At 42.5% G+C, this 16,742-nt stretch overlaps 1 protein-coding gene across 6 annotated transcripts in view; it reads right to left on the bottom strand.

Moving 5' to 3' along the window:
- TLK2 (tousled like kinase 2) overlaps positions 1-16,742 on the bottom strand; it is a 37,455-nt gene that overhangs the window by 17,963 nt on the left and 2,750 nt on the right. For 5 of the 6 annotated variants that reach the window (XM_079949501.1, XM_079949498.1, XM_079949499.1 and 2 more), the window contains exons 2-8: positions 13,934-14,016; positions 9,528-9,599; positions 8,998-9,067; positions 7,298-7,341; positions 6,873-6,968; positions 3,070-3,237; positions 496-591 (exon numbers count right to left, since the gene is read on the bottom strand). In XM_079949501.1, coding sequence (XP_079805627.1) covers positions 496-591; positions 3,070-3,237; positions 6,873-6,968; positions 7,298-7,341; positions 8,998-9,067; positions 9,528-9,599; positions 13,934-14,014 — 627 coding nt within the window. In that variant the 5' untranslated portion in view covers positions 14,015-14,016. The remainder of the gene's footprint in view (positions 1-495; positions 592-3,069; positions 3,238-6,872; positions 6,969-7,297; positions 7,342-8,997; positions 9,068-9,527; positions 9,600-13,933; positions 14,017-16,742) is intronic. The other variant, XM_079949500.1, reaches the window with a different exon arrangement.

The following is a 16,742-nucleotide window of genomic DNA, read 5'->3' as shown; positions in this document are numbered from 1 at the left end:
TCTTTTGGGGATGGTGCTGCATGTGAAACCTCCAGAATGGCAGAACCTATACTCGTTGGAAACGCCGGATGCAGATCACAGCACTCAGAATTGTTCAGACAGCGTGCACCATGAATACCCATTTTGCAAAAGGAGTTAGGGTTGAAAGACAGCAGCATTTTAAAATAAACAAATGAACAGCAAAATAAAAGACAACTTTTTCTACCACTGGGGAAAAAAAGAAGAACATGACAATGGTGGGAGGCTGGAGGCAAGAAAAACAGCATCTCCTCTGGAAATTTGCTGACCAAAACACATTGTTTTGAATAAGCCAACAATATCCCTAAGGCTGAAGGCACTTAGAAGGAAACAACTGATAATGGAATAAACATTAGCCTTCTTCTGGCATAGCTATGTCACTACCTCATTGCCCTCCATTATTTCTCCAATGATATGTGTTTGACTCAAGCAAGATACAACACATACATTGCAGTACGTTGTTCATTGGTTTTATACCTGTGTCTGTTTATGCTGGACGGAAATCTGTTTTTGGGAGGTGCAGGAATGCTCTGTGTTCCCTGAACCCGTTGAAGAAGGACTGCCTTGCTGGGCCTGCAAGAAAAGGAGTAAATGAAGTACATGGGCTGTAAATTAATAGGATGGCAAAGCATTATGTCAAACACACACTCTTTCCAGCTGTTACCTAAGGTTATAGAAAGCAATCTTATCTTGCCTGGTTGAGTGCTGTCAATTCTGATAGGCAGCAGGTTTCATATTTCCAAGGAAATAGAATTAACATCAGCAGTAACAGAGCCAGGGTGCTGCAGGTTCCCTCCCCTATTAAGAAAGGCAGCTGTGTTTGGGGTTTTTTATTTTACAGAAAAGGCGAGCAAGTGGTGACATCATAGAAGTTTATAAAGCTATGCATGCCATGGAGAAAGAGGACAGAGAAAAGTTTTTTTCTCTCTCTTGTAACGCTAGAACTTGTGGACATCCAATGAAGGTGAATGTTGGAAGATTCAGGACAGAAAAAAGAAAGTACCATATTTTTCACTCTATAAGACGCACCAGACCATAAGACACATCTAGTTTTTGGAGGAGGAAAACAAGAAAAAAATATTCTGAATCCCAGAAGCCAGAACAGCAAGAGCAATTGCTGAGCAGCGAAAGCAGCAATCCCTCTTGCTGTTCTGGCTTCTGGGATAGCTGCGCAGCCTGCATTCGCTCCATAACACACACACATTTCCCCTTACATTTTAGGAGGGAAAAAGTGAGTCTTATAGAGCAAAAAAAACGGTACTTCTTTACACAATGCAGTTCCCACAGGAGGCAGTGATGGCCACCAACTTCAAAGGCTTTAAAAGAGAATTAGACAAATTCATGGAGTGCAGGGCTATCAATGGCTTCTTGCCATGCTGGCTATGGTCTCCACTGTTGGAGGCAGCAATGCTACCGAATACCAGTTGGGAAGAGTGTTCTTGTGCTTGAATCCTGCTTGCTGGTTTCCCATAGGCATCTGTTCCGCCACTGTGAGAATAGGACGCTTGTCACTGGCCCGATTTAGCAGACTCTTTTTATGTTCTTATGTTTCAGAGTCTGTCTGATCACATGCACGGGGCTAGGTCCTGATTAAGTCACACTTTATTTCCATTAAATCAATGGGATAAGCTAGGTAAAGGTACCCCTGCCCGTACGGGCCAGTCTTGACAGACTCTGGGGTTGTGCGCCCATCTCACTTAAGAGGCCAGGGGCCAGCGCTGTCCGGAGACACTTCCGGGTCACGTGGCCAGCGTGACATCGCTGCTCTGGCGAGCCAGAGCCGCACACGGAAACGCTGTTTACCTTCCCGCTGGTAAGCGGTCCCTATTTATCTACTCGCACCCAGAGGTGCTTTCGAACTGCTAGGTTGGCAGGCGCTGGGACCGAGCAGCGGGAGCGCACCCCGCCGCAGGGATTCGAACCGCCGACCTTTCGATCGGCAAGTCCTAGGCGCTGAGGCTTTAACCCACAGCGCCACCTGCGTCCCTGTCATGACTAATTAAATCCCCTTGATTGCAATGGGACAAAATGAACAACTAACTACATCTGCACCCAACCTACAGTTAAGATGATTTAAAAAGCACATTAGAGATCATTTCCAGGAAAAGTGCCAAATAGCTTTTAAGAAAATGAATTGTTTGTAAAGTCTTGAATGCATTTCTTTGGCAAATGCCTGGGGTCTGGGGCAGTGACACAAAGATTTAGCTGTTGGAGCTAAGAGGCTCGAGTGACAACCCTAGAAATGCAATTTGCTTTGCAATTAATAAGCCTGTACAGGCTAACAGATTCTTTCTATGTATGCATTTCAATGTGGAATCTTAGGAGACACTGCAGAAAAGAGGGGTGTGTGAATCATAAGAAATAAACATTTTAAAGTTGAAACACTTGGCCTTCTAAGTAAGATTAGGTTACATTTCACAATCTGAAGATGTAATTGTTCAAAGCCAAGAGCTACCTTGGAAGCACGTCACAATGCCATTTTGCCCATTTCAGTTGCTACTTGCTAGTTTAATCAACATGCCGAACTTACATGTGATGGCTACTGAGCCACTGCTGCAAAAGAACTGACTATGCTACCCTATCTTGAAGTTAAAACCATTAAACAACGAAAATGTCTTTCAAATCATGAGAACTGGAAAAGCCACAATTCTCTAAACTTCAATTTGTGTTCCATTTAGAAATGGGCAGCTCCATTTCATCACCACGAAGAGCTGGAGCTCCATTTCATCACCATGAAGGGATGGGAGAGAGGTAAAGCAAGGAAAATGGGAGGGAGAAGAGGCCCCAGAGAAAGGAGTACCTCAAGGTGGGGTCAATGAAGTAGGGTTTGGGGGAAGAGTACTTCCTAGAGGAAAAAAAAGAAAAGCTAAAACCTTTAGCCAGTTTTGTTGTCACAAGCTGCAACCACTGACGACTAGAATTTGAAGAAAAAGAAAGAAAGCTGAGATTCTAATAAGGGGGCCATACAGATGTGTGGGGGGATTGGATGCTATCCACCCATGTCAGACCCATTCAGACCCCCTTGAGTGTGGCCATTAAGACCATGCTCACCGAAGAAAATGGAAAACAGAGGCTTGCACCCCTCTGGGCCAGCTGCTCGCCCTCTAGCCGCTGTTTCGCCAGCATCGCCGACACCAGCGTTGGCAGAGCAGAGTGATCCTCCTGCAGTTCCTTGGCTGCGCTGTTGTCTACCCCGTAAAGCGGCTGCTCCATTCGCCGCTGTAATACATTTAAAGAAAACCACAAGATACTTTGAAGAGAAAAGAAGGAGGGCGAGGTAGGGTCATAGATAACAAATCTGATCCATGCATTAGTAAAATACGGCAGTTTGGAAACAGCGAGGAGAAGCAATGGGAGGGAGCGAGGAAGCGTGTGATCTAGCTACCAAAAGCGGCCCCATTACTACTAGGCAAATAAAAGACACAGTCCCTAATGCCTTTGCACCTTTTTGGGCACAATGGAAACCTATGCTATTATGTGGAAGAAAAGTACCGAGCCTCAGACTCACAGGCTTCCCAAACACCTCTCCTCCAAATGCTACACCACAGACATTTAGTTTTATTGCTGTATTGCTCTTACTGTTAAGAAGCTTCTCCCAATGTTAAACCAAAATGTACCCTCTCTTAACTGGAACCTGTTAGATCTTGTCCTGCTCTCTGTGGCAGCAGAGAACAAGTTTTTACCCTTTCCTATAGAATAGTCTATCAGGTAAAGGAGTGTTGTTATCACATTCTGCCCCCCACCCGTCTCCTCTTGTCCAGGCAAAACGTATCTCTATGTATTGAATGAGAACAGAAGGGGAAAAGGCATCACAATATGATGGAACAGACTGCCAAGCGTAATTTCTCTGGGTTGGTGCAAACTTGCAACATGGGCCCTCCTCTTACACACACACACACACACACACACACACACACACTGCCCCCAGATTTGTCTCTCTTGAAGAAGTGACAAAGAAAGGCCTAAACTCTTTAAAACATGTAAGGTTGATTGGTCTCATTCAGTTTCTTTTAGTTCCCTTTGCTTAATTGTCTTACATCACTGGTTGCTTGATTTGAACAAACAGCCAGATCTAGGTTCACTGTCTTACATCACTGGTTGCTTGATTTGAACAAACAGCCAGATCTAGGTTCACTGGCATTAATATGCTTTAGTCCTTTTTCCCTGTTCATGAATGACGTCTAGAACACTGCCAGTTTTCCTATACGTTGAAATAACATGGGGTCTATTTACTCTCATATGTTTGGGAACCTGCAAATTCTATCAGCATTACTTGACTACCACTGCACCCAATTTTTAATGGTGCTTCTTGGTTGCCACATCCTTGTTCACACCTCCTGCCTGCACAGGAGGGGACTTGTAGTTTTTGAGATAGCGTGGCATACCTCTGTCTCTCAAATGACATGAGTTGAAGTTCCCCATCATTCTAGAGGAGGGCCTGGAACAACAGCTCACTGTTACTTGTTCTAACACTGCTTCTGACTGGCTCTAACGCTTCTTACAAAAACTAGGCATATTATACAGACACACAGATACAGGGAAATAAACTTGGATGAACTTCAAGCATGATCAGCACTTCACCATGAGGGGGAAAATGAGGCTAGTCCAGGCTAGATCCTCTAGACCCAGTAAAGTGTGCTCATCTCTACCATGCTCAGCTTGGGCCCTGAAAAAAACAAACCCAAATCTTGCAAATGTTTCCTATAAAAACAGAAAACAGGACATCCTTCCAATGATATAGGTATACAACATTGGGGAAAAATACACCATACCCCCTAAAAAGGATGAAGGTAAAAGCCGACCCTGCCATTTGTCAACACGCATGCACATAACAATTACACACTTGTTCAGTCTACGTGTACAGAATGACTTTTTGAGAATATTATATCCTGCAGAAGATAAATGTGCAATTGAGGTTGTAATAAACAATTCCTTTTCAATTCTTCTAGCTGAGTAAACTGTAAAAACAAGTACTAGATTTGGTTTTATAAGGTGTCTTTATAAAAAATGATTTATTATGTGCCCTCTACCAGAAGGTTTCAGGGTGGGTTAAAGGTAAAGGGACCCCTGACCATTAGGTCCAGTTGTGGCCGACTCTGGGGTTGTGGCGCTCATCTCGCTTTATTGGCCGAGGGAGCTGGCATACAGCTTCTGGGTCATGTGGCCAGCATGACTTCTGGCGAACCAGAGCAGCGCACGGAAACATCGTTTACATTCCCGCCGGAGCGGTACCTATTTATCTACTTGCACTTTGACGTGCTTTCAAACTGCTAGGTTGGCAGGAGCAGGGACCGAGCAACGGACGCTCACCCCGTCGTGGGTATTCGAACCGCCGACCTTCTGATCAGGGTGGGTTACAGCAATATAAAATGCAGCTCGAAGACAGTTTGAAACAAATTACAATCACAACTAGAGGGGGTCTTAAAATACAGTGTCAACAGATAGGGTAAACAGGTGCGACTTCAGCATACAACAAAACATATCCAAGAAAGGTGGCAGAGGGAATTCCACAATTTAGGAGTTGTCATCCCCCCCCCCTCCATCAACCTCATCATTTTATTTGTATGCCCCCTTTCCATAGTTAGAACCATGGATTTTCCACGTCTCAGATTACCTCTGTCAGCTCAGTTAGGAAGGCTGTAATGCAGTGAGGTGGATGCCACACCAACAAAATCCCTGTTCCGCCCAATGCCACAAACAATCCCTCAAATTCAGACACAGTGTGGTCTGTCCTCCTAGTGAGGATGATTCTGACGCTCTCTCACTGCCCCTCTGACCTGAATGGTGCTGCAGCAAGTACCCAGGTGGACATACGTAGCTGCAGTAGCATAGGGCCACCTAGCTCATCTGCCCAGCTCTCAGTTATGAATGCCAACTCAGTCCCTGCTATTAAATTGTGGACAACAGATGTTTTGTTCTGGACAGACTTGGCAGTTACCACCAGCACCAGGTGAACTGACTGGCAACCCCCAACTCTGATGCACAGCAGGCAAAGAAGAGGGAGCAAGGGCTTTGATGTAACAAGCACTCCCCACCACTGTATATCTTTGTTTGCCTCCATATCTACCTCCATTTGCCATCATGGTAGTCCCATTCCCATTCCCCTCTGGAGCAGACCCATAACTTCCCTAACCTGCCTCTTCTAAAACTTGTTCCTGAGCAATTTAGAATCCTTAAAAAAAATTGCAAAGACACAAAAAGGTATGGTGATGTGGTCAGACCAAACCTCTTTGTTAAATTATTTGTCCTAGGATTAGTAATGGTACTTCTAGCTCAAGCTACCTTATGACAAAATCACACACATAGGTAGACACACTTGTCATTTCTGTGTAGTTATTTACAGCAATGGATAACTGCCATTAAATGTTACATGGGCAGGAGGAGGAAATGCAGTGCTAAGAAGATTTCTATCTTGCCCTATGCCCTTGAAATGTTGAGTCATGGTGGTTTTCAACTTTTGAGTGGCCTTCAGTCTTCTAGAAATATAGTTCCTGCCACATCTTGTTCGTATGCATGAGCCTCCTCCTTTGAAGATTACCTGCTGCCTAGCTACTGCACACACACCTTAATCAAACGGAGCCCAACACTGGGTTAGACAGACACAAAGACAGCAGGAATAAGAATTTAGGTAGAGGAAATGTTAAAGGGAGCATTCAGATCCCACCACCTGAACCCTGGGAGCTTTGCACTACCACCAAGGATTTCTGAACCACCACCTAATAGGACTGTAAACGTTGCTTAAATTTAAAGCTCAAAATGAGCTTTAATAAAAAAATATACAGAAATGATACCATTTTCAGGGTGCCACATTACTCACAAATGCCCACATTCTGTCCCTTCAAGTGAATACTTACAGGTAAAGGATTTGATAAGGAATGCTGTGGCGATGATCGTGCAACAGGTGGCACGCTTCTTCCAGGACTTGTTCCTGGACCGCTTCCCCCAGCAAACTAAAATTTGGAGGGGACAAAAAAGGTTCATAGAAACACTGTGAAAGTTTCACAGAGCAAAGCACACTGCACAGGTGCATAGAAACTGGGGCACAGAAAACTATGCACACAAGGGAACAGCTACAATTAAGATCTGGATTTTTTTTGCCCTAAAACTATTTTAAAAATATAAAAAAGACAGTTCCCTAGAAAATTTAGTCATTTAACTGCAAGGGCCTCCCTCTTTAAGAAGTTTACATATTATTTAGAAGAGTCCCTGTCTCTAACCTACATGGAAAGAATTTGCAAGGACATCATTTTCTGAAAAGTTACATGTAAAACTGGCTTACCTCAAAATAATCACTAATTTTATGTCCCCTTGGAGTGACTTTGCCTGGAAGGAAAAAAACAACAGGTGGTATTAAGCCTTCAAAATCAAAATACTCTCATGCTTTAGGGTTTAATTCTTCCTTTTTAAAAATTGTCTTGGTTTTGAAATAAGAAGGGAATTGGGTAGTACCAAAGATTATGGATGTGCCTGTTTATTATAAGGGAATTTCCAGACTCAGTTATCCATGTGCTGTAGCATTCTGCTCCTCTTAACATGTAAGACTGTTGATGTTTTTTGTGAGGGGAAAAAAGGATCCAGCACAGCTGGCTTCCTTCTTTAAGTGAGGATTGTGCATGTACTTTTAATGTAAATGACAACTACATTTTAGGAGGACTCCGTCCTCACACTTCAGATGGTGTGTGTCAGAGCAGTGGACTAGAATGAGACAGAGCCTCTGTGTTGATGCAGAATAAATACCAATTAGGACCAACCTCTGAAACGACACAGTTCGGGGATGGTTACCAAGGGACTATCTGAAATGCAACACTTATTCTCAAAGATTCTCTGTTGCTCCCCCAAAAGCATGTTGGAGAAAAGGAGAAAGACATGTGTGCATGCGAGCATAGACAGAACAGCAAAAAGAGCAAGTGGCAATGGAGATACAACTGACAAGAGCTCAAAGAATGTGTGTGCCTGAGTGCAAAGGTTCTTGGAAGAGGCACATAAAAGAAACTGAGGATGGATGGGGGAAGACATGGTAGAAGTGGGTGGACAAGGAGAAACCATAATGAGGCCAGAGAAGGAAGTGTCATCAGTATGGGCCATGATTCCAGACTATGCAAAGGTTGCTCCATATGATTCTTGGGAGGAGGTGCTTCTGGATGCTTTGTCAACACCAAAAATGACCACTTAAGAAAGGAAGCATCAGAAAGGGAATTTTTTTACTCTTCCTCACAATTTAGGTCTACATTCTCCGATATACCAACTTCTGATGGATTCCTAAGGGCTAATTCAGCCATTACAGTGGTGCCCCACAAGACGAACGCCTCGCAAGACGGAAAACCCACTAGACGAAAGGGTTTTCCGTTTTGGAGGCGCTTCGCAAAACGAATTTCCCTATGGGCTTGCTTCGCAAGACGAAAATGTCTTGCGAGTTCCTGCGGTTTTTTTTCCTCCCCCCCCCTTTTTCTAAGCCACTAAGCCGCTTATCAGCTGATCCGCTAAGCCGCTAATAGCGCTAATCCGTCAATGGGCTTGCTTCGCAAGATGAAAAAACCGCTAGACGAAGAGAATCGCGGAATGGATTCTTTTCGTCTTGCGAGGCACCACTGTATTATTATTTTTACATGGAAGTACTTCAGTGCCTCAAGTTTTGTGAAAATCATGTGTGACAGAGATGTGTGATCAGTGCAAGTGACTATCTTTGCCAACCAGCCACTGGAAAACCATGCCCAAACGTGACATGTGCATGTAGTGAAACAGATGCAGGTGAACATTGCAATAAGACTGCCTCAGGACTAAAAATGTTTGTCTTATAATGCAGACGGCAAATTTTCCCTGAAGGGAAGGGTGCTGCTCCAAGCTCAAGATCATAACAAGCTGCCCAATACACCTTTGAGTCAGACTCAATGATATCAAGGGAAAAGAGAATTCTCAAACAACCGTGCTCATTACTGAATGTTTGGAGATCCTAATTAGGGGGCCTAAAGCACAGCTTACCTTGGTTGGTCTCAAAGGATTCCCCTTTCCTCTTCCTGTTGCGCTGGTCATTCTGCTTTTTTTCTGGAGTCTTAAGGGGGAGAAAAACAAATCCCAAATCAATTTCTGCAGATATCTCAGCATCAAAGCACACTAAGAAATTCAAAACCCTCTGGCAGACTTCTCAGTTTGTAAATACAGAGGGTTATGTTTCCCCTCTTTGATACTTTTAAATGCAACCGTGGAACATGAAATCAGTGACCACTGCACCCCCACTAACAGCAAGTATTACACCAAAAATGAATTAACTCCATTAAGGAAGACTGCAAGGCACTTGAGAGTTAAGATCACTGCCTTGCACCTTCCCGAGGGCTAAATTGTTTGAGTTTTGTTGAGGCTATTTGCATAGCAGGGAATTAGAGAGTCCAAAAGGTGGCATATTTTCTCCTGCTGGAATGGAACCCTGACTATTTTCACATAGTTGACAGTAATCAGGTAACTTCTGGTTTGACCCCAGGACAGGCTGTCCAGTAAACACCAGGTTCACTTACTTCCAGCTCCTTGTCACTTAGTGAGCCCACACTGCACAAACTCTGATTGGAAGATTCACTGTTCAGGGGCCCCTGGCGAAATAGACAAAAAAGCGAAAGTATTATTTACTTATGCTGAAAATGGTTATAACTCCCCAGAAAAGCACCTCTCTCTCTCTCTCTCTCTCTCCCTCTCTCTCTCACGCGCGCACACACACACACTCAGACTTGTTGCATCCCTTTTCAGTGCAATGAACTGTCTACAAATGAGAAATTAAAGTAATCATCTTTCTTTGGTGCATTTACAAAAAATCTCAGTTCTAATGCTGGACAGCATAGTGCCAAAACCTATCACAGGAAATTCTGTTGGTGCTAACTAGCTCCTGGTTTCTTTGCACATGTGCAGTTCCCTTCCCATATCCAATTCTGGTACTGGATGCAAAAAGTATTTCCAGGGTACCTACCACCTGAACCAAAGAGTATAAATCAGGGGTCAGCATACTTTTTCAGCAGGGGGCTGGTCCACTGTTCCTCAGACCTTGTGGAGGGCCCGACTATATTTTTGGGGTAAAAATAAACAAATTCCTATGCCCCACAAATAACCCAGAGATGCATTTTAAATAAAAGGGCACATTCAACTCATGTAAAAACACACTGATTCCCGGACTGTTCCTGGGCCGGATTTAGAAGGTGACTGGGCATCCGGCCCCCGGGCCTTAGTTTGCCTTCCCATGCTATAAGCTTAGGATGAAACAAAACTTGCATTTACTTGGTTAAACCTGTTTGTGTAAAAATTGATGTAAAAGCTTTTAAGGAGAACTGGTGACACAAGGACACTTGCATCCTGACATTATGTTGGGCACCACTGCCATCTGTTCCTAGTGGGGAAGGGTGTTATATATTTAAACAGATTTCTTGCCCACCCTTTTCTACAAGATAGCAGGATGGGCTACAACCATGCAATAATTATACAATATTAAAATCAAATCAAATCATTTAAAAGAAAAAGATCAAACAGTACACCAAACAGGAAGGTGGCATGCCTATTAAATCTTTGTTGAGAATAGAGATACAAAAATTGAAGGACCCTTCAGTGGACCTGGGAAAAAGAAAAACCTTAATCTCTGGGTAGTCATCAGAGCATAAATACCTATGACTCCCATTACCAACAGGAGTCTCAAGCAACAGGAATATTCTCACCTAAATGCCAATTCCTATCTTTATATACAAGGAAGAATTGGCTACAATTACACAACAAACTATACAGTAGAACTGCACCAGATGCCCAAGCACTGAATAAAAATGTCCTTCTGGTTGCAGAGAAACACACATGAATACTTTGGCCTTAAACTCCAATCAGGTGGTATACTTGTGTCTTGACAATGTTACTTCAGATGTAAGATGAGGGCCTCACATAACTAACCAAAAAAATTCTTGCAGATGAATACATCAGGGAAAAGGCTCAGCTCGGCAAATAGGGCTAGTTCTCCCTAAGTTCCTTTTCAGTTCACACATAAAAGCTTATCTCACCAACCATATCCTATTCATTCAAAAAGTCTTCAAAAGATGGTGGACTTATCTGTTTTTTAACAACAATTTGTGTATTTTTAATAACATAAAGTTTTCCCATAATACCTTTGTAATACCGTGGGAATGTTTTACGTTTGGGAGTATCAGATGGAATTGGCTGGCAAATTTAATTGTTAAAGTAAGGTTAATGTCGACATGCAAGTCAGCGCACAGACTAATAACAGAAGAGTTACAAAGACTTGAGAGACTATACACATGAACCAACAGCAATGAGATATTTGAAAGAAATTGGGGGGTTTAGTTCATCATATTTCCCTTGAAGAAGTTTAGAATAACTACATAAAGGAACATGAAGCTCCAAAACACACACAGTGGCTAGGTTGATTTGTGTTAAGTACAACATTTGCTAGTGATGCCCACCTGGTGCCATCATTAACACCCTTCCAGCTCCAGGTGAAATTTCTCTACTCCCAGCTACTTGGCAAATGAGGATGATATTGCTGACTATTGATGGTACGTTTTTTGCTGATGCTCTACTGGATTTGTTTGTATTGTATGGTTTTTACTGCAATGGATTGCTCTTTTTCTAATTTTATGCTTTGCATTTTGCTTTCTCATTTTGTAAATTGCTTGGAGACTTTTTACTTATTATTTTACTAATAAGCTGAAATAATAACAACAAAATGTATACACCATTATTATTAATAAAATACCAAAATAGTACCATTTTGGCCATCTCGGGAATTTGAATCTTTTTCTTTCTTTCTTTGAAGTGGAGCAACCTGGACCTCAAAATTAGACCTAAAATTAAGATAAGAAACTGTCCCTCAAAGAGGTAAGGAGGCGTTGCCAATTCCACCTTCATTGCAGTCATGTGAACCAAAACTGCATGACATTCCTGACTGTCCCCCAATTCCCAGCTGTTTTTTTTTTTAGGGGGGGGGGAGGCAAGAGACTGTCTTGTTTTATTAATTTCCCAAATGTTTTCACTAAGAAAGCCCAAGATGCAAGCTTAAAAAAAAACTTCTTGAAATACTGCACTGCCAAATGATAAGCTCATGACAAGATTTAATGGAGCAAAAATGAATACGCTAAACTTGGCTGCACATAAAATCAAACTTAGTGAAACCCAAAGCGAGTGATGACAGTTCCAAATCAAATATGGTCTACAAAAACTTTGTTTCAACAATCCTCCAGTACAGGCATAGGCAAGCTCGGCCCTCCAGATGTTTTGGGACTACAACTCCCATCATCCCTAGCTAACAGGACCAGTGGTCAGGGATGATGGGAACTGTAGTCTCAAAACATCTGGAGGGCCGAGTTTGCCTATGCCTGCTCCAGTCTATTATTGGCAGGCTAGCAACATGTCTGTGATGGGAACTATGTAACACAGACTTATTTGCTACCTGCTTAGGGTGAGAAGCAGCTGTCACGGATAAGCAGAGATAGCAAGGGGTTAAATTCAACTAAATCCTACTCAGATTAGCCCCACGGATATCAATGAATCTAAATTAGTTATGTCAATTAATTTCAATGGGTCTACTCTGAGTAGGAGTACCACCCAAGGATTATCGCATGCAGGCTCTCCTCTAGCCTCAGAGGACTACCAGACTCACCTTTCACCAACATTTGCATTTATATACCATATTTTTCGCCCCATAGGGCGCACCGGCCCATAGGGCACACCTAGTTTTTTTGGGGGGGGGGAATAAAGGAAAAAAAATTATTTTCCCCTCGCTGTCCCCCGAGCTTGTGGGGCTGCCCGATATCTGCCCGAAGCCCGGAGCGCGCTATGCAGCGCGCCCCAGGTTTCAGGATGCAGGCTGCTATCTGCAAGCCTTGGGAGCCCGACGGGAACTCCTGCGGAGCTCCCAAGGCTTGCGAATAGCTTCCTGAAGCCTGGAGAGTGAGAGGGGTCGGTGCGCACCGACCCCTCTCGCTCTCCAGGCTTCAGCGAAAGCCTGCATTCGCCCCATAGGACGCACACACATTTCCCCTTCATTTTTGGAGGGGAAAAAGTGCGTCCTATAGGGCAAAAAAAATACGGTAATCTGTATCGACTGTAAGAATTTAGAACTATGAAGAACTGGTGCCAGTTTACCTTTTATTTTGTTGTTTCCGCTTCCTTTTATTTTGTATTGCATTATACTATAAGACTAAGAGCGGGGGTTGTAGTTTTTGAATCTTTCCGAAGCACCTATAAAACCTAAGGCACTTTAAAAACCAATTATAGTTGTTATTGTCGCTGAGGGCTGTTTTTCTAAGAATCCCAAGAATGTCAGGATCCCATTTTTGCAACCAATTCAACATGCAACTCTGTCCATAAAAATAAGATGAAACACAGAGCAATTCAGTCTTGAACATTTAGTTTGGATGATGTTATGATATGCTAGTGAAAACAGAAGAAACCTGAGAGAACTGGAGATGGCTGACAGAAGAGAATGCCATCAACATTGATGTGGGATTTAAAACAAAGAATGAAAGAAGTTACCAAAAGCAGATACTTGATATAAGAACAGAAAAGAAACTTTAGTTATAGGAATGTCTAGCATTGTGTGAGAAGGTAACTTCTCAAGCTTCCCAGGTAAGTTCATTACTCAACTGATAAAAAGCATTCAACTTCTACTAATGCTCACTGCTCATATATTATGAACTTTTCACATCAACTCCAAAACAAGCTGCAGAGGTCATGAAATGCCAGATTATTTTCGAAGTATGTTTGATTTCTGAACATTTAGAGGTCATACATACATTTTGCTTCAGCAGTGTTCTCCATCTGCATGACGGCAAGTAAAAGATGCCAAAAGTTGACACTCTAGATCATTAGACGTTCACCAAGCATCAAATGAAAGGTTGTGTGCACATGCTTTTGGTCAGTGAGCTGTGCTGATACCAACCTTTGCAACGCCAGCTCCAGTGAACCTGGCCTCCAACAGTTCCTGCCGTCGTGGGTCCAGGCTATGCAATTCTTCCATCATATCTGCCAACAATGATAGACAACACAGTGTATAAGTATCCAATGCAGAAATAATTAAAGCTTGCCATTATTGGGTTGAAGTCAAAACATTAATATAAGGAAACATTAATAGCATTAACCAATCAAACATAAAGGGGTATATAGTGATACAACACTGTTGTTTTAAATGGTGTCATTATAACCAGAACTGTGGTAACAATTCTTATTTTGCCAATAAAATTATTCCCCGGCATTGCTGGGTGGTTTCTTTGTGTATGAACTAACTACTCTTCCCTTACTATGCACAAGTGAATGTGATTTAATTATCCCTCTCCACCTGGATCAAGAGCACAGTTTGGATACCCAAAATTCCTTTCTCTCTTACCCTAGTAAATGTCTGTGGAACAAGCATTTTTAACATAATATCATTAGTAGCAACCGCGTAAGATCTCCAGTAATCAAGAAGCTGAGATTGTAAGGGGAAATGAATAGCAATTCACCACTCCTAAAAAGAGAAAAGGCAAATGCTAACATGCTGAGATGCACTATATATATTTTTAATTGCTTCAGTCCCGTATCACACATACAGGACTGGGTATGTTCATTTCTGAAGGACCTTTTTGACCCTAATATATTCCTCATTCTGAGAAACATGTTGTTGCTATCCCATGCTGAAGATACTGCATTTGCAAATCACACTCTGCCAAAGTAGCAACATGTGTTTCCACTGGCAGCTCAAAAGTACTGGACAATCTCCTTTCATTAACCACATTTCACATCAAAACACTAATAGAGAACAGGACATGGGGCTGGCCTTTCTATTCCATATACAGTTGTACCTTGATTCTCGAACAGAATGCGTTCCAGGAGTCCATTCGACTCCCAGAACCATTCAAAAGCCAAGAAGCAGCTTCCGATTGGCTGCAGGAGGTTTTCAATTGTTCGGAAGCCGAAATCTACGAGTTCCAAGGCGTTTGGCAACCAACGTAGTACTGTAAATATACTGGAAGCCTATTTTCCTATGAATATTGTATCTCGGAGATTCTGGTCCTCCATCAGTGTGGCACAATTCTTCAGTTTGCTGATGGGTTCTCCTCTGTGTTCATGTGAAGCCACTCTTAGTAACTTTCCTCTGAAGTTGGTTAACAATATCTGGTTCCTTATAAACAATTAAACATACACTAACAATAAAGTCAAACAAGTGAAACAAATGTATTGTGTTTCAAAAAGTTCACTGTGAACCTAACTAGTAAATATAGCTAATACAATATTTCATTCCTGTTTACAAAAGTCAGAAATAATACATATGCGTTTGCAGGCAAAACAGTCATTTCCTCAGATCCTTGACCATGCATTCTTCTACCCTGCAATTTCTAGACCAACCCCTCAAAAGTTACGCTAAAAATATCACAGAAATGAAAACATTTATGGATAACAAAGGGACAAGGTCTGTTTTCTTCTCAATTCCCTTTAGCATCTTCCTAGACAGATCTACCATGAGCTTGACTGCTGAAGAGTATGCAACCAAACACTAAAACAGAAACAGAGGCCACAACATGGGTCAGATAATAGAACTGTAGAATTGGAAGGGACCACGAGGGTCATCTAGTCTAACCCCCCTGCAACTCAGGAATCTTTTACCCAACATAGGGCTCAAACCCATGACCCTGAGATTAAAGATTTCATGCTCTACCAACAGAGCTAGCGTATGTGTATAGCAAGAGTTCTTGAGAGTTCTTGAAACATTTCAGACTGGCTCAGAGGCAATACTAAACTATAATTAAAATAATCTATGTTTAATCTTAAATATGGTAAGAGGGGGGAAAACCAACTTCATGCCATAGTTTATAAAGATGGCTTGGTTCCACAAAGTATAAAGTTAACCATAGTTTAGGGTTCATATGCAAAGCCGAAATAGAAACTTCCAATCTCCTTTTTGCGATTGTGTCAAAGGATAGGAGGAGAAAAGTGCAAGCCCTGAAGGAGGCCAGGCCAGTTCCCATAACCCTAGACTATGGTTCAGGTTGTGTTATAGCCCCTAAACGGAGCAATTATTTAATAATTGATTGACAGAGCAGTAGAAAAGCAAAGTGCATATGACCCTATGACTCATACTTTTCCAAAGGCATTGTTTCCAGAACTATTTATTCGCTTTCATTTCCCCAACTAAAAGTTAAAACACTGAATCACTCTGGACCCCTAGCACATGCTTAGAAGGAACATTCCTGAAGACCACCAATACCCTTTAGAAAGAGGAAGGGGAGGGGGGAACCAGCTACCGACTTCACATCAGTTGTTCTGTTTGCTCTCCATTTTGTACCCATTATCACTTTTCTAGAAGACTGCAGCAGAAGGAAAAGCATCAAGTGGAATTTTTAAAAATCACTAGTCAGGGAGTTTTTAACAGCAGCCAGGATACTTAAAGGACTGCTTTCTCCCGCTCATTAAGATATTTTGGGGAGACTCTCTTCTGAATCCTGCCAACATCACAGTTGTGTTTGGCTGGGATACAGCTGCACCCAGATTTTGAAATTCCCTTCCCAGGGAACCTCATTTCCCCATCTCTCTTTAGCATTTTACAGTGGTACCTCGGGTTAAGGACTTAATTCGTTCCGGAGGTCCATTCTTAACCTGAAACTGTTCTTAACCTGAAGACCACTTTAGCTAATGGGGCCTCCTGCTGCCACCGCGCCGCCGGAGCACAATTTCTGTTCTCATCCTGAAGCAAAGTTCTTAACCCGAGGTACCAC

The sequence above is a fragment of the Podarcis cretensis genome, assembly GCF_951804945.1.
Source record: "Podarcis cretensis genome assembly, chromosome: 13".
Classification (NCBI taxonomy): Eukaryota; Metazoa; Chordata; class Lepidosauria; order Squamata; family Lacertidae; genus Podarcis; species Podarcis cretensis.
The sequence above is the reverse complement of the archived record's forward strand: the minus strand, read 5'-3'. Positions and strand labels throughout refer to the sequence as shown.